Source organism: Gymnoscopelus braueri, assembly GCF_963280865.1.
Source record: "Gymnoscopelus braueri genome assembly, chromosome: 8".
NCBI lineage: Eukaryota > Metazoa > Chordata > Actinopteri > Myctophiformes > Myctophidae > Gymnoscopelus > Gymnoscopelus braueri.
In genome coordinates, this window is record NC_137609.1 from 39,674,512 (window position 1) to 39,693,056 (window position 18,545).

Sequence of the window (18,545 nt, forward strand, 5' to 3'; positions counted from 1 at the left end):
AAAAAAGCAAATGCAAACAAATATTTCTGTTTTTGCATTATTCAGACATGCAAACTTGTAGCTTTTCAGCTTCCACTAGCCGTTTTTAATCCAAATAGGGCAATAGTGTGACACCTGACCCGAAAAAAACAGCATGTTGTCACCCTTTTCACCTCGGGGCTGTTTACATGCCTGATTATTATTATTGTTAAAAAAAAAAAAAAAATTCAAACCTTCTTCAAACGGCGCGGCACACCTCAGCAGTAGCCCCGGCCCAAAATTGGGACGTTTGCCAGGGTTGATATACACTGCTCTAGGGCATTAACGAATAGTGATTTATGATATTCGAATTATTCGACCCAAAAGTATTCGAATAGTCGATTATTCGGTTTGATTATAAAAAATTAAAAAATTATTATTATTATTATTATAATTTTTTTTTTAATGGCATTGATGACTCGACTCAAGGAATGCGAGTTGACGTCACACCAGAGCTCACAGCTGCGTGTCTGCTCTAGAAAAGCCACTAAAAAAAAGGTTTTTTTCTTTTTTTTTTTTTTTCTTCGAATAGTCGAATAGTCGGTTTGATATTCGAATATTCGAATATTCGACTATTCTGTGAATGCCCTACTTCACTCTTGCTTTTAGCTGATTCTTTGGTTGTTTTTTAATTCCTCACTGTATTCCCTATTTTAATGTTGTTTTATGCCTTTGCTTTTGCCTTTGCTTTTATTTTATTTTATTTTATTTTTGTTTGCTTTATTGTTAAATTGGTTCTAACTGTAATTGTATTCTTGCTCTGTAAAGCACTTTGAGCTGCATTTCATGTCATGAAAGGTGCTATACAAATAAAGTTTATTATTATTATTATTATTATTATTAATGTTAAGACGCTTAATTAGGAAAACGCTTGGTCAGCTCTTTGCATTTTTCGGCCCACTTTGGGCTCTTTGCATTCCAGCACTCTTGGTGTGGGGTGTGTAATAATGGGGAGGCACCTGGGCTGGTACCTCATTGGGTACCTAATTCCAGGGGTAGCCTGCGACACCCGAGGCCCACTCTATAGAACCACCTCTGGTGCTGTTTACATACAGTAGTGTTGATTTTGACAGCACATTTTGATTTAGTCTTAGTCATTGTCTTTTGAATAAAAATCCATTTAGTTTTAGTCATCTGAAATGTTTTAGTTTTTGTCTAGTTTTAGTCGACAAAATTTACAGTTGATTTAGTTGTCTAAAATGTATTTTGGCGGTGCCTTGATGGCGTCGTAATGGCTGATTTTACATTTAGTTGCATGCTGAAAATAGCAGATCTACAAGCTAAGGCGTCGCGCTGCCTTGCTATTTTCAGAGCACAACAACTGAGCCCAACCAAACATAAAATTACTTTTCTTTTAGTTCTACTGGATCTCCTCTCCACTAGTCCCTCACTAACATTTTAGTCTAGTTTTTATTTGTTGATGAAATTGTCAATATATTTAGTCTCAGTTTTAGTCGTCGTAGCTTAGTTTTTATTTTGTTTTCGTCAGTGAAAAAAGGTAGTCGACGAACATCTTTCGTCATAGTTTTAGTCGACGAAATCAACACTGGTGTGTAAACAGCACCAGTATGTCATATACAGTATGTACTTTGGTTACTTTGGGTGACTTTCCATCCCCTGCACGACTACGACAACTAAACGAACACACAGCGACAGGTTTTGAAAACAGTTTCAGCTCTATCGAACCGACCAATCAGGACGGTTGTTGTGAGGACGTTTCACTTTCAGCCACAGAGACAGGATCTGGAAGCAGCCATAGCGTGAGTGGCTGCTTAACGTGTGCGTGGGAACATGGAGGGATCACGTACACACGTACATGCACAGTGCCCGAGCACCACCTGCCCCATGTCACCCTCACAGGAGAAAGTGCCCTTTTTAATGCCTACATCGTTTCTCTCATAATTGCGCACAGCAGCAGAAAGAAAGGGACCGGCCTAGCAGTGTTGATTTCGTCGACTAAAACTATGACGAAAAAATGTTCGTCGACTACCTTTTTTCCCTGACGAAAACAAAATAAAAACGAAATAAGAACTAAGCTACGATGACTAAAACTAAGCCTACAGTAGATATACTGACAATTTTGTCAACAAATAAAAACTAGATGTTTAGGGAAGGACTTGTGGAGAAGATTCAGTAGAACTAAAAGACAAGTCGTTAGCGTGGGTGTTGCGCTGTGAAAATCGCAGATCTACAAGCTCACAATGCGTCGCGCTGCGGCGCGTTGTGAGCTTGTAGATCGGCTATTTTCAGCATGCAACCAAATGACGGCCAATATGACGCCATCAAGGCCTGCCAAAATGCATTTTAGTGGACTAAACCGACTGTAGATTTAGTCGACTATAATCTTATGATATTTAGTCCACTAACACTAGACTAAGACATTTCAGATGACTAAAATATGACTAAAACTAAATGGAATTTTACTCAAAAGACTATTGACTAAAACTAAATCAAAAGTTGCTGTCAAAATCAACATTGCTGCCTAGCATGTCTAAAACATCACACCCAAAATGTGAACTTCCGTTGATGGGCATCATGGGCTTTTTAATTGGTTAATCGGTCAAAATTATTCGGGCTTATCTATCCCGCATTATCACCCATATTCTTTATTAATTTATAAAGTATGTACACCTTTGCTTGATTGAGTCTAGCTTGTTTAGCTTTTCTGGTTTCTAAATTAGCTACTGTCCCCTGGTTATCAATATGGTATTTTTTATTTTATTTTTATTTTTTTATCCTTCTAAATTATATTTTTATTCAGTTTGTATTGAGTTCCAAATGCATTTATTTATGTATTTATGCGGGGTGGGTGTACATTTGCCCAACCTAAAAGTTTCCCTTTCGACACAAACAATATACATTTATTTAAATTGTGTATCTTCAGTGACTTGGCATGTGTGTTTTTCTTCAAAGAGTGGTTACTCATTTTGTTTTTACAGCATGATGTCAAATCTGCCTGTAAACTGATTCTCATGTCAGTGATTCAATTTCACATTGTACTGATTCTCTGGAATGTGTGTTGATTCGTACAGCAACACACACTACGTGTAGGCCTACTTCTGATCCAAACCGTTGTTGAAAGAGTGATCTGCACACAGTATCATTATTATTCAATTGCTGTGACCTTTTCTTTGTCCCTCAACCAGGTGGTTATGATGGCAGGCATGGTCACTAAAGAATTTCACAGGATTATTTAATAATATCAATATCAGTTAAATACCGACACAAACTACTTCTGATCCAAACCCAATTGTCTGTAGTAAAGAACATAATATCAATATCAGTTAAATGCCTAGACCAGGGGTCTTCAACGTTTTTTTCGGTCCAAGGACCCCTTAGCTGAGTCGGAGAGAGAGATGAAATAGGGACCCCCACTATATATCAGATGTTAAATGTTTTCAGACATTTAACCACTTAAACCCTCAATACTTTGTAAACTTGACCTTTGGCTCTGTACTTGGTCTGCTCTTTTCCCCTGCTTGGTGGTTAATGTAAAAAGTAAAAGTAATAAAGTTCCTATCAGACAAGTCCCCCCACCCCCTGCAGTACCTCCGATGACCCCCTAGGGGTCCCGGACCCATCTGTTGAAGACCTCTGTCCTAGACATTAAGAAATGCTTAATTCCATCTGTGTTTCTCTATCTGTGTTTCTCTCTCTCCCACACTATAGAACCGAGTCCTCCATCGATGCTTCTGAACTCTGTCTCTCTCCCAAGCCGCTCTGAGATCGTTCTCACCGCCGGCAGGGATCATAGCTTCACCCTAGGGTGTCGTGGCAATGGCTCTGCCATCCCAGTGGGTTGGACGAGCACAGCGTTTAAACTGCGCTATAACAGATTGACAGACTCGCTGACAGTCAGACCTTTGGATGCCAGACACACCGGGACGTACAGCTGTGGGTACCTGAACCAGAGCTTGAGACACCTGGACTCATGGGTTCACATCTACATCAAGGGTGAGATATGGCATGAAGTTTGCTGTTGGATTATCACATTTTTGGCTAGTTTTGGACGTTACACTACATAAATATGTTAATGTTTATGAACCTATATCAGGGGTATAGGCAACCTTTATTATCAAACGAGCCATTTTTGGCCCAAAAGATTCTGAAAAATCAGTCAAAAATGTGTGCTTTTTATGGTTTTTCAATATCACTTTTTAATTTTTATTGTTTGCTCATATCTCAAAGCAGATCAAGTATACCAGTAAGCCAGAAACGTTGGTGGTGAAAGCAAACAAACCAAGCATTAATAATATTATGTCCCACTTGCCCTTTATTTGGAGAACCGCACAGACCTAATTAGTGAATGAAATAAAATCTGTTGAGGAACCTAAAATCTGATTTACACAGTGGTGTATCATTTGAGCATAAGCTTCTGTCAGCTGGCTGCTATTCATCAATACCTCAACATTAGAGGGGGGGGGGGTCATTAGAATCAATGTTATATCCTTGTGAAATACAGTGGTGGAAAAAGTACTCAAATGTTTTACTTAAGTAAAAGTATCAGTACTACAATGTAGAAATACTCTGTTACAAGTAAAAGTCCGGAATTCTAAATTTACTTGAGTAAAAGTACAAAAGTAATTGGCATCAAAATGTAGGCTACTTTAAGTACCAAAAGTAAAAGTACCCATTATGCAGAATGTCCCATTTCAAGTTTTCAAAATGTATAAGAAATCTTTTGAAAATAGCAGATCTACAAGCTCACAATGCGTCGCATCGGCTTTTTCAAATAGCCAAAATATATATAGAGCTTAAGTGGTTAATGTGTGTTTGTTTAGTAATACTACAAATCTAAATCTAAAAAGTAACTAGGAACTAAAGTTTTCAACGGATTGTAGAGGAGTAAAAGTGCAATATTTTCCTTTGAGATGTAGTGGAGTAGAAGTAAAAGTATTGAAAATTGTAAATACTCCACTAAAGTAAAACTACCTCAAAATTGTAATTAAGTACAGTACTTAAGTAAATGTACTTAGTTACTTTACACCACTGGTGAAATAATAAAAACACAGACTTTATCGTCCCCTCTCCCTTTCCTACAGATCCCGCCCCCTCTGCCAACCTCTTTGTCACTCCAAGGAGTGCCCCGTCCTCCTTGAAGGACGGGCAGGACTTCCTGTTTGAGTGCCTGCTGACCGACCCCACCGCCACCGACTTGGGCTTCAGGATGCAGGGGGACGTCGCCAGAGGGCAAGGAGGTCTCCTGAGCGACATGAATGTGACCGTGGACCGCCACAGAGGTGCCCTGATCAGGGACATGAAGCCCGGCAGGGGCGACTATGTCTGCACCGCCAGCAGAGACGGAAAAGAATACACCTCCAAACCTGTGAGCATTGTGGTGACACCAAGTAAGAACTCTCAATCAATCGATGGATCAATGGATCAATCAATCAATCAATCAATCAATCAATCAATCAATCAATCAATCAATCAATCAATCAATCAATCAATCAATCAATCAATCAATCAATCAATTAATCAATTAATCAATCAATCAATCAATCAGTCTGTCTATCATGTATCTCTGTACACTTGGCCCTGTGCAGCTCATTGAGTACATACATCCAGTTAATGTAAAGTAACTAAATACATGTACTGTACTCAAGTAGGCTACTGACAGTAGCCTACTTGAGTACAGTAGCCTACTGAGTACAGTAGCCTACTGGTACAGTAGCCTACTGTACCAATTTTCCATACTTTTACTTCTACTCCACTACATCTCAGAGGCAAATATTATACTTTTACTCCCCTACAATTATTTGAAAACTTTAGCTACTAGTTACTTTGTAGATTTTGATTATTATTACAAAACATACATTAACCACTTCAGCCCTATGTACATTTTGAAAATAGCCGATCTACAAGCTCACAATGCGACGCATCGCAACGTATCGTGAGCTGCTATTTTCAAAAGAGTTTTATGCATTTGAAAACTTGTGAAATAGGACATTCTGCAGAATTCCAGACAGTACATTTTGAATTCCAGACTTTTACTTGTAACAGAGTGTTCCTACATTGTAGTATTGATACTTTAACCCCCCCACCCCCCCACCAGGGTTGCGGTCCCCTCCCACTGTGTCCGTCTCTGAGAAGGAGCCGGTCCGTATCGTGGGAGAGAAGATGGACGTCACCTGTATCACCAGCAACCCCAACCACTTCTACACCGTCACATGGACTCACACACACATACAGGTCATAATGACTCCCAAAATGAGAAGAATAAACATCCTAGATATATCTTATATGTCACGTATACGGTATTATATCTTCCAAAATGTGTACAGCATTATCTGATTGTTGTCCTATCTGTGCAGGCACTGAATGTGACTAAGACAACGCGTCAGTATGTGCAGTCAGTGCTGCACATCAACAAGACCGTCTCTGTGGCCGCTGTTGAGCACAGACACGGCGGCGTGTACACATGCACTGCCATCAACGAGGCCGGGACCGCCACTGCCACCACTACACTGACCGTACTGGGTAAGGACAGATGGGAAATGAGAGTGAGAGAGAGAGAGAGAGAGAGAGAGAGAGAGAGAGAGAGAGAGAGAGAGAGAGAGAGAGAGAGAGAGAGAGAGAGAGAGAGAGAGAGAGAGAGAGAGAGAGAGAGAGATTAGTTTTTTATTTTATTTTACAAATAACTTAACCCATTAAGACCTGAAGCCGATTCTACATGTCTCCTAAATCTCAACAGTATTCTGAAAAACGTATGTTTCTATATCAGTGGTGCTCAATCTTTTTCATGTCAAGGACCCCCAAAATGATATGAATTTGGCCACAGACCCCCATCAAAATATTTTGTTCCAGGGACCCCAGAAGCAAAGATTTGAGTTAAAAATGTTCGCTTAAAAAAATATATATATTCAAAGATTTGCACACATTTTCACGATTGTTCAAAAATAGCAGATCTACAAGCTCATAGCGCGGCACTCGGTGCCGCGCTATGAGCTTGTATATCTGCTATTTTTGAATAGCCAAAAGTGTAAAATAATGCTTTTTTTAGCTCAAATCTAAAAATGACAAAGTTCCAGGTCTTAATGGGTTAATTAACTTGCTACAGGAGTGGTTTTCAACCTTTTTCATGCCAAGGACCCCTAAATTGTTATACATTTGGCCGCAGACCCCCATCTGAAAATGTGTTGTGCCAGGAACCCCCGGAAGCAAAGATTTGAATAAAAAATGATCGCTTTCAAAATGAGATATATTCAAAGATATGCACACATTTTCAAGATTTTTCAAAAATAGCAGATCTCGCTATGAGCTTGTATATCTGCTATTTTTCTGCTATAGTCCTGGAGTCCTGGAGATGGGGAGAGAGAGGAGGGGAGGGCTTAGGAACATGAAACAGAGGGATATGTGGGGGGGCGTGTTGTGAGCTTGTAGATCAGCCATTTAAGTGGTTAATTCATTTGTACCCTCATTTGGTTTGTCCAGTTGTAAATCTAAATGTCAACAGGAAAGACAAAGGCGTAGTCGCTTCAAAGACTGTATGGACTATTGCTTCTAAGAGCTTCATATGTTCCCTTGTTTGTTGATGTTCACTACTTTGTAAACACCGTAGTAAATGGTGATAACAGTGGTGAACAAGTATGGGTGGCTATTAGTCCCTCAACACTCCCGGAACTCTTCTTAGACGAGTGCCGGTAGTCCAAGAAACACACACACACACACACACACACACACACACACACACACACACACACACACACACACACACACACAGACACACACACACACACACACACACACACACACACACACACACACACACACACACACACACACACACACACACACACACACACACACACACACACACACACACACTGAACTGCTTTCATCAAGATACATTCCTATGCAGTTATTAGTCGTGAATAATAATTTATGAAAATGCTACTTTATGTACTTCTTAAAAAGAAATTGGAGAACTTCTCCAGACAAAAGTCGTACTGATGTGAAGTCCTTTCTCTCTTCTCTTCCTCCTCTTGTCCGTCATCAGACGGGCCCTACCTGAGGGTCTACCTGCAGCCTGTACAGAATGCTAACGCCAGCACTCACACAATGGAAAAGAATGGGTCTGCCGCGCAGGCTAGTGTTAGCAGAGATCTAACGGAGGTCTATGGAGGAGGCACTACCAGAGTGGAGGTGAACGGAGGACAGGATGTAAATCTGACGTTGGTGATTGAGACCTATCCTCCGCTCCTCTACCAGAGATGGACCACACCATCACACCTCAACACCACAACGCACCTGGAGAGCCATAACAACAGGTCACACTCACTGTTATTATTAGTTAACAATATTAGTGAGTTGTAGTAGAAGAAGTTAGTAGCCTAGTAGTAACAGTAGGGGAATACATTATAGTAGTAGTGGTCTAGTACTCCCCTGCTCAAAAAAGATTTCTGTCTTAGGTCAGCAGTAGTGACCAGGGTTCCAATCCCAGGAAAAAAAATCGCCATGAATTCTAGGCTTTATGGGGTGTGTAATTGATAGAAAATAAGGACTTAGTTTTGGGTGAACTACTCCTTTAAGACTGTTGGTGTGTTGTATTGTAGGTATAAGGCCAGTTTGCTGCTAAGGAGAGTGCAACCTGAAGACAGAGGGACCTACACCCTCCAGTACTCCACCCCGTCCTACAACAACTCATACAGCCTCCGCCTGAGAGTTTACCGTAAGGAACACATGTCTCTCCACACATTAGAATTATTATTATCACAGATAATAATGCAAAACAAGGGGTATTTATTAAAAATAGTATATCATATAATTAAATATAACATTTTAAAAAATCACAGAAAACTAGAAGATGTGCTCCTCGGAGCACAGGTCTCCGCCAGGTCAGGTTGCAGCACGTGATGCGAAACTTAGCCTATGGGCGGTGCTGGATTTTAGCTGGTGACAGACGGACACACACACACACACACACACACGGACGGACGGACAGGGGGTAAAACATACTCTCCACCATACCTTCGGCCTGGCGGAGACAAAAAAAGGAAAAGAAAAAAGAAACCAAGGTGAAAACTAACTGGAAGATGACTACTAATGCAGAACGAGCAACGTCTAATAATGTTTTTATGTCCTGACAAGTGAGAGTTGTCCGTCCGTCCGTCCGTCTTAATGTGGTGAATCCATCCCTCCATTCATCCATCTTCATCCATCTTCATCCATCTTCATCCACTTATCCAGAGGGTGGTGGAGGCAACTGTTCCAGCAGATAATCCGTCTTTCCACATCAGCCACTTACCTCTGGGTATAATCTCCACTGGTCCTTGGTCTACACACACATATCACTGTGAACCACATTATGTTTTTATGTTTCCTCTTCATCTGCATGTTCTCCTGAGGGCCATCATCTTTCTCTTCATCATCTTTCTCTTCATCATCTTTCTCTTCATCATCTTCTTGTGTGCTTGGCTCCCGTTGCCACTTGCAGTTTGTTTGTTTGTTTGTTTAATTTTTTAATTAAAACTTTTATTTCATCCGTTAAGACCGGGAAAGCATCTGTGTCATTTTAAGATTTCTTTGGCTATACAAAAATAGCAGATCTACAAGCTCATAGCGCGGCACTGAGTGCCGCGCTATGAGCTTGTAGATCTGCTATTTTTGAAAAATCTTCAACATTTGTGCAAATATTTCAATGTATATTTTTTTCTTCATGAGGGTCCCTGTAACACAATATTTTGAGATGGGGGTCCACGGCCATATACATATAATTTTGGGGGTCTTTGACATGAAAAAGTTGGAGCACCACTGATATAGAAACATATGTTTTTCAAAAAAAAAGATTGCACACATTTTCACGATTTTTCAAAAAATAGCCAAAGAAATCTTAAACTGCACAGATGCGTTCCCGATCTTAAAGGATTAAATGGGATTCCCAGTTTTTTTCTCTTTTTATGGGGCTGTTATGTTTTTCAGTTATCGTTGGTAGTCATGACAGCCAGTTCCCATCTGATGTCATGTGTGAGTTCCGACTCCTCCAGTCCGTACCGAGTAACTGCTAGCTTGCATAACATCTTCAGATTAGGACTTAAATCTAAGATATACAGGTCATTGTTATTAAAGAGGATGATACGATCTCCCACCATGCAACAACCAATCACAAACATCCCACACGGGCCCGGGGCTTTCCCTTTGGGCTCAATCTTCTTCCACGAGAAGGTCTGTGGATTTAATTTCCACAGATCATTGTCCGCTCTTGACTGGTTAGAGTTGTTGCCACCAAATATGTACAGCTCTCCATTGTAGGCAAAGGCTGAATGACGATAACGTCCTCCTGGAGGAAGCTGTGCAGAAGGCGTGCTCAGCCAGCAGTCGGTCTCTGTGTCAAACACTCTGATGTTGCCGTGGACGACCCTCTGGTCCCCCCAGCCCCCAAATACAAACATCGTTGTCCCGATGATGGTGGCAGAGTGACATTCTGAAACAGGTGGCGGTGTGCCTCTGGTGTGAATCAAAGACCAGACCATCGTGGTGGTGTCCAACTTGTAGATGTCATTAGTGTAGTATCCATACTTCGTGGTTCCTCCATAAATATACATGACCTTCCTCAAGACACAGGCCGAGTGGTGGAACCTCTCCTCTGGAACAGTACCAGACATATTGGGTTTGGACCATATGTGGTTGTCAACATCAAACGAATAAAGCATGTTACAGAAAGGAAGTCCCCTTGGAAGAAGTCCCCCCCAGATGTATGCAATATCTTCTACCAGGACAGCTGTGTGGCCCCCGCACACTATGGGAACCTCAAGGCGACGTTCTCCTCTCCCAGTTGTCACTGGGGTCAACTTCTTCCAGCGTAAAGACAGTGTGTTGAAGACGTGGACATCGATCTGAACACCACAGTAAAAAGAGTACAGCTTGTGTCCGACTACCACCGTGTCCGTAGATGGGTAGGAAAGCCTATGTTTTACGTTCAGATGTATCGTCCAGTGAAACATTTCACACACCAGCGCCTCTGTGAATCAGTGCAACTAACTTACAGAAGAGGTTAGAAGGTAAGGGCGAGTCGCTGCTAACAGTCCCTGAATGGTGTTGTGTTGCAAAATACAATAAAAAACATGTACAAGGACAATTATGTTGAATGTGATGACAATGTTGTGACGTTTTCCTTGATGACATCATTATATGGAATAGCTAATAACGTTACTCAAAGTGAATGGCCATTTTAGCTAAATGTATAATCAGAAATGTGCTAATAATAAGATTTGTTTTGTCAGTACTATGACACCAGTACTATGACACCTGTCGTCCATGTTTCTATTATTGCAAGACAGATAAATCAAACGTTTTATCAATACTAGGCTGATGCCTGTTGGGAACCCATGCCCCCTCTGGTTATACAATACCCATATATACCTGTTGTACCCACTGTACCCGTTGTCAGAGGCCAGTCTAAGACATCAGTAATGTGACGTCATACTGATGACATTATAGATCTCCATATATGGGCATAGTGTATATTTGGAGGCCAGTCTATGACATCAGCACTATGATGTCATGGTCTGTCTGTCTGTCTGTCTGTCTGTCTGTCTGTCTGTCTGTCTGTCTGTCTGTCTGTCTGTCTGTCTGTCTGTCTGTCTGATGTTGTTACCTGACTGATTTTGATTGAAACGTTTTTTGGGTGGTGTAGCCGCCCCTATAAGTGGGGTTGGGACACATCATTAGTACACATTTGCTGTACTGTGATTGGCTCATTAGTACACCCCTAGTTGTACTGTGATTGGCTGACTCTATTGGCTGACTCTATTCAGCACTATGATTGGCTAGCGAGACACATGATGACATTAATAACCTATAAATAGGACTATGCACTTAAAAAAAAAACATTTCTTTTTTAAAGTGAGCTTCCATCACTGTGATGACCACTGTGATGACCACACCGCCCACTTCACACTGGGTGTGATTTTTAATACAAATAGTTCCATTGGCATCTAAATGTACACATGTGGTTGTAAGCAGTGGTGTAAAGTAAATTATACGTAGCCTGCGAGTTAGTTCTGGCAGCATACACTCGAGAGAGATTCTATGGGGCTGTTACAGCATCATGCAGACCCTATACAGTACGTCATACTCTGACGTGGCAGTCAGCTGTCCAATCGGGCGGGTTATTTAAGCTCACCTTCATCTGTGTTCTGTCTGCTTAGTGTTTCATAGGTGTTGTCATGCAGCGGTTGCGGTTCGGTTGTTTGCTGGTTGTTTGGTTGTTTGGTTGTTCGGTTGGTTGGTTGTTCGGTTGTTTGCTGGTGATACTTCTACACACTGTTTAAAAAATCATTATCCCCAGCTCAGTAGCTGCTGTTGTTGCTGGTGCTACTGCTACACAATGCTTAAAGTGCATTATTCTGATTCAACAAAAGCTAAGTTGCTGTTGCTGCTAAATGCTGTTGTTGATGTTCAGCTGTGGGCTGCTGGTTCTAATGTGGTATTCGTTCGATTTCTAAAGGCATAGCTACTTTAAATTGCAGTGAATTGTTTCTAACGTCAATAACAACGGTGTATGTCCCTCCGGGCTATGGGATTTCATCTGGGTTGCCCTGATTTATTATAAGCATCGCTGGGCTTATTTTTCTGTAAAGTCGCTTGTTATTGGTGGTTTTGGCTTAATTCTGGGGTATAGTTGCTTAGGATTGCTTCCTAAGGTGGTTCTGTCATGGTCCCCCGGATTTGTTTCAAAATCTTTCAAATATTCCACTTGTATCTCAGGATTTGAAAGTAGCAGATCATTTACATTTCATATATGTCATGCTGATTTCTCTCTCAATATCTGGCAACTTAAACATTCCTGCATGGTGAGATCATCTGTCTAGCTGACGGAGAGAGAGGGGTTCAAGGATGTTTTATCGTGAAGCTTAAGTAAGGTTGCTTTTTGCTGCGCTGCTACCGTTTACTACCAGAAGCTTTAATTGAAAATAATTTTATCAATCTATATAATGTTCTGGTATGGCTTCTGGGCGGAATGGATTAAATGATTAATTCTATGGTATAAAGCGGCGAGCTTCGCTTCCGCAATACACGCTGTCGTGTCTGACTATGACGTCACTGGTTGAACTTTTTGGTGCAGTCTGGGAAATGTAGTATGCTTAAATCCTCCGGCGTAAGCAGGCGCTGTAACCGCCAAGATAAAGTCAGATAATTACAAGTAATTCAGCTAAAATTTTCTTGTCACTTTAGTGATACAGGAGTAGGCAGATTTCACTTGAGTAAAGCAGCAATTATAGCAAGTATCTCCGTTTAGGAAGTACTCAGTTAGTTGGTCTGGTTCATGATTTCAAACAATATTCAATCAATGGATGTTCTTAAATATACTGTAAAGAAACTATAATTGCAGATTGGTCATTATGGTGCTCTTAAAATGTTTATGATTAAAGTAGTCTATAGTTGCGCAGATTGGTCATTATATTGTGTAAATCTTTTAATGTTGCAGCCAGTATGAGTAGGGCTGATTTTATCTTCATGTGCTGATGGTGGCTACAGCTATTTTCATTTGATGTAGCTACGTTCTCTGCTATCTAACTTGCAGAGTAGGCTAAATGGCTTGGATGTTGTCAAATAATTGTAGCCAGTTAATTGTGCTAAGATTTTGTGGAGGTAGGCTTTTAAAATATAATGTTGAAGTAATTATCTGCAATCATGTAAGATCTATTAGGCTTTATATTGTGTTGGCTCGCAATGCTGGTTAGATGTACTTGTTGCATTCTACGTTGCCTATGCTCTTGTATTGCAAAGCTAATTAAGCTTAATTTGCTTTAAAAGTCAGGATTAGTTAAAGGTGATTTACGATGCTGAATACACCTTGGATAATACATATATATAGATATATAAAACATTTTATAAATCAAAGTAGTCTATAGTTGTGCAGACTGGTCATATCATCTTAATCTATTTATGTTGCAGCTAGTAGGTGTGGGGTTAATTTATTTTCATGTGCCCGATGGTGGTTATAGCTATTTATCATTTGTGTAAACCTACGTCTTCTGATATCTATTTTGCAGAGTAGGCTGAATTGCATCGGAGGTTGTCAATTAATTGTAGCAGTTCAATTGCCTCTATTTTGTGGTGGCGGTAAAGTAGGCTGTTTAATATAATAATGAAGTGAATTAATTTCAAATCAAGCAAGTAATAATAGGTTATTGTGTTGGCTTGCAGTGCTGGTTCAATGTACTGGTTGCATTCTACTGTTGCCTATGCTCTCGTATTGCTAAGCTATACTTGTTTTAAAGGTCGGGATGATTAAAAGGTGATTCTCATTTTGCGGCACACACCTTGGATATGAGGATGGTAGGCTGCAGTAACTTTCTTAAGTAGTCTGAACACTGAAAGGAACCCATCTGTTTCATTTGATTCTTTAGCAAATGGCAGCCCGTTTAAATGGTCATGGTGATATATTGAGATGGATATAAACACTGCTAAGTTGGTTTTGTCTTGGAAACTACGTATGTTCCAGTTCCCCGGATGTAATGCATACTATGAAAAGCGGTTGACAAGTGATGTTGACATGTTATGTGCGACAAGCTTTCAGAAGTAAGTATTGCAGCAGAATAATCGGGGTTGTCAATGTGGCTGGGAACCTAACACTGCTTGTTTAATGGGTCGGCCTAACAAATCATTAAATAGTAGAGTGTGCATTAGGGAAGGACTGTTGTTGCGATAGACTGTAATGGCAGTCTCCGATTTGCATCATTTAATAGCTGTCATCTCCGTCCAGGTTATGTGGCGCTGGCCATGTTAAAAATAATTAGTCAGTAAACCAAGTACCGTGGTTGAGTTTTTTTTTAAGGTTTAAGATCTTGAACCGCTCAAACTTGACGTTTCGTTATGAAGTTATTGAACTTGATGAATGTTATGGTCGTTAATTAAATCATCTCAGGAGGCAAACATTTTAGTTTACTCCAGTTGTTATGTCCTTTAAAGGGTGTTTTATTCTCGGTATTTGACACAGGCTGTGGTTCTCCTTGCAGTCTTGTAAGCAAGGTTGCAATTTTATAAGCATGTAATGTAAAGAGAGTACTGGATTCAGATTAAATATGTTGGTTCTGCTAGCCAAGTCCATATCCACTGCTTTCATCTATGTGGAGTCTAATCTGAGCGTATATCAAGAGCTAGACATGCATCCATCATTCGATGTTGCATTTCTATGGAAGGACATTTATGATTTATCTTAAGTCTCTCATTGGAAGCTGCTCAGTATTCTGTTAATTAGAAAGTCAATCTGTGGTTAGATGGGGCAGTCATAGATCTTTGCTGTTAACACACAGATCTTAGTCTGTTCTCACACAAAGCAGCATTATGTTTTATCTGTGGCTCATTTGTTCAACAGGTCATCCCAACAAATCTCAACAAATCTCAACTTTCTGCATATTTTCAGTTGGTGCACAGTTCAATCGTTCTGATTAAAATGGTCCTTAGTGCCATGTTCGTCATGTGTGCTAAAATGGGGAGTTTGTTGGCTCAGGATGTAATGAATACAAGTGTTGTAATTGCTAAATGTAAATGGTAGTTCTGTTATTACCATGCATATATGGTGGTCGCTGGGTGAAGTTAAGGTTTAGCGTAACCTCAAGTCATGTTAGGTTTAAAATGTTCTTTAGTTGGCACTAGAGAGGTCAGCTGGTTGCTCAAACTCATGGCATCATGGTTGATGCGGTTAAGGGGCATCATGGCTGATGCAGTTAAATGGCTGATGTGGTTAAATGGCATCATGGCTGATGCGGTTAAGTGGCATCATGGCTGATGCGGTTGAGTTGCTCATGATTGGGTCATGGTGCATGGTGCACGGGTACTGATTTCAGATTTCTTAAAAAATAAAATAATAATAATAATGTGTATATATATATATATATATATATATATATATATATATATATATATATATATATATATATATAGAATGTCTCTTCGATCCTACTCGCGGTGTGGCACCGCACGGCGGTGGACATCGCTTTAGGTCACCGTTTAGGACTCCTGAGTTCAGGAATGAACAGGTGCTCTGTTGAAATAAATAAATAATAATAATAACTAGAAAATGTGCTCCTCGGAGCACAAGTCTCCGCCAGCAGACCTTGGCCTTCTGCGCCTTTGCGTCTTCATCAGGTTTCAGATGCTCATTTGCTGCTTCTTTAGTTTGCATAATGGGAGTTAGTTACATTGTGTGATCTCAGCCTCCTATTTATATATTTATATTACATATTGTGATGTCACGTAAAACTGACCAATGTTAGGTGTTCTCAGAGGAACACACACACGCACGGACGGGTGATTTGTACTGCAAGGTACTGTTGGTAGAATGTGCGTGGTTTTTGGTGTTCTGCAGGGGCGACTGAATATGTAGTGTTTGCATCTAAAGAATGTTCTTCTTGAAGCAATGTGTCATATGGGAGTGGTCGTAATTGACTGGTTTGTTCAAATACTTGTCTGTCTTCTTCATCTTCATTGTTGTCTTGAACAGTTTCAGCAGTTGATTGGTGTGTTTGATCTATGTCAGTTTTCTCTAGTGCTACATAATGTATTTGATCAAGGTGGCCAATTGTTACAGTATTAAGACTTCGGCCTTGTTGTTGTGGGATCAATTCAACTCTATAGTCCTCTTCTGTGTTACTGTTGTAGATGAGTATGCTTTCTTAGCTTTGGCCTTCTGCGCCTTTGCTTGACCAATGTTAGGTGTTCTCAAAGGGACACACACACGCACGGACGGGTGATTTGGACTGGAAGGTACTGTTCCAATCAAGACTGATTGATCCTGTCTTACCTCACTTCAAAAAGTAGAAGCTTTTTGAAGTGACACACCTATTTATAGGATTCTATTTCGTCATGCGTCCCTCTAGCCAATCAAAGGCATTGGTGTCAACATATTGACACGTGTCACGTGGAGCTTGACCAATGTTAGCTTGGCTAACAATGTTTGCTCACACACGGCGGGACGAAGCGAAAACATATTCTCCACCTACGGCGGAGACAATAATAATAATAAAAAATGAAAAGAGTATATCGCATCATGGTTGATGCGGTTGGATGGCATCATATGGCTGATGCGGTTGGGTGGCATCATACGGCTGATGCGGTTGGGTAGCATAAGAGTTGATGCGGTTGGGGGCATCAACTCTGAGCTTGCATCACGGTTGCATTAACACTTAGTCATGTTAAGTTTAAGTAGTATATTCCTCTATGTGGCATTAGAGGAATGGTTAAGTGCTGCCATGCCATGGCAGCTAAGGCCTTTTTAGTTCACATAAAGTTAGTATGTCCTAGCCGATCCCAGACGCTTGTCTCGGTGTGTTGGGGGAAAAGATGGGATATCGGCTTGGTCAATTGGTTTGAGGTAATCACCACTCACATAGTTTCTACCATCAGATAGGATATTCCTCTGTGTTATTAGGGGAATGGTTAAGTGCAAGGCCTTTAGTTCACATAAAGTTAGTATGTCCTCGCTGATCCCAGACGCTGGTCTTCGCTGTTTTGGGGGAAAGGATGGGATATCAGCTTGGTCAATTGGTATGGGTTTGAGGTTTCACCCCACACATAGTTTCCACATAGAAGTTCACATAATGTTAGAATATCCTAGCATGATCCAGAATTGCTAGCTGCAAGTTCGTCACTGTCTCCATCAGGAGTCAAGTGGGATATCTGCTTGGATGAATCGGTGAGCGTTCACCGTAGGGCGTTCTTGATTCCGCAGTGTTGGGGGTTGTTATGTATATATATCTCCCTGCTCTTAAAGGTTAATGATGGTTGTCTTAATTTTTTTTATTCGTGAGTTATCTGACAGAACTAGGTACATTTACTCAAGTACTGTCCTTAAGTACAATTTTGAGGTACTTTTATTTTACCGGAGTATTTCTAATTGTCTATACTTTTACTTGTACTCCACTACATCTCAGAGGCAAATATTGTACTTTTACCACACACAACAGTTCAACCTTTACACACTTGTATGAGAGCAATATACACACAGGGATAGTTATGGCTTTTCTCCCTTTTCCAAAAGTCCTGAAAACAAGGATGGAAAATGCAAAGCATTCTTCTGCCTACACATACGTCATCATGTCCTGATATGAGCCAATAGGGGAAGGGAATCAACGTCACTTGATGCCTTTGTTTGGCCCGGGAAAAACTCGGATGTGTCTCAAAGAATGATTATTGGCAGAATCACAGAACGTTTAGGATATTTGGCGGTCCCGTTTTTTTTTCACAAGATCGGTGGTTGTTGCAATGACCTGCTCTACATTGATTCACCATATGTTGCGCTATGACAAAATAAACCCATAAAATGTAACAACGTGTACGTTCCGTAGTGCAATTCCAATGGTGAAAGCTGTGTCGTTTCACCCCGAAAAAGTAATGGCGGGTTCGGCCACGCCCCAAAATACCAGTATGTGTGTATCAAAGCATATCATTGCTATCGGGCAGAAACCTCTCATCTTCATATTTTAACTTAAAGTGTTTTTTCGTTAATTAACGCCCTACGTGATCATACTACAGCGTCACACAAAAGCATCAAAAGTAGCAGATCCACAAGTTCGAAACGC

General features: G+C 40.6%; 1 protein-coding gene across 2 annotated transcripts in view; it reads left to right on the forward strand.

Moving 5' to 3' along the window:
• csf1rb (colony stimulating factor 1 receptor, b) overlaps nucleotides 1–18,545 on the forward strand; it is a 47,235-nt gene that overhangs the window by 8,604 nt on the left and 20,086 nt on the right. For both annotated transcript variants that reach the window (XM_080435006.1, XM_080435007.1), the window contains exons 2-7: nucleotides 3,688–3,972; nucleotides 5,061–5,366; nucleotides 6,074–6,210; nucleotides 6,333–6,498; nucleotides 8,018–8,288; nucleotides 8,574–8,689. In XM_080435006.1, the coding sequence (XP_080291132.1) occupies nucleotides 3,688–3,972; nucleotides 5,061–5,366; nucleotides 6,074–6,210; nucleotides 6,333–6,498; nucleotides 8,018–8,288; nucleotides 8,574–8,689 (1,281 nt within the window). The remainder of the gene's footprint in view (nucleotides 1–3,687; nucleotides 3,973–5,060; nucleotides 5,367–6,073; nucleotides 6,211–6,332; nucleotides 6,499–8,017; nucleotides 8,289–8,573; nucleotides 8,690–18,545) is intronic.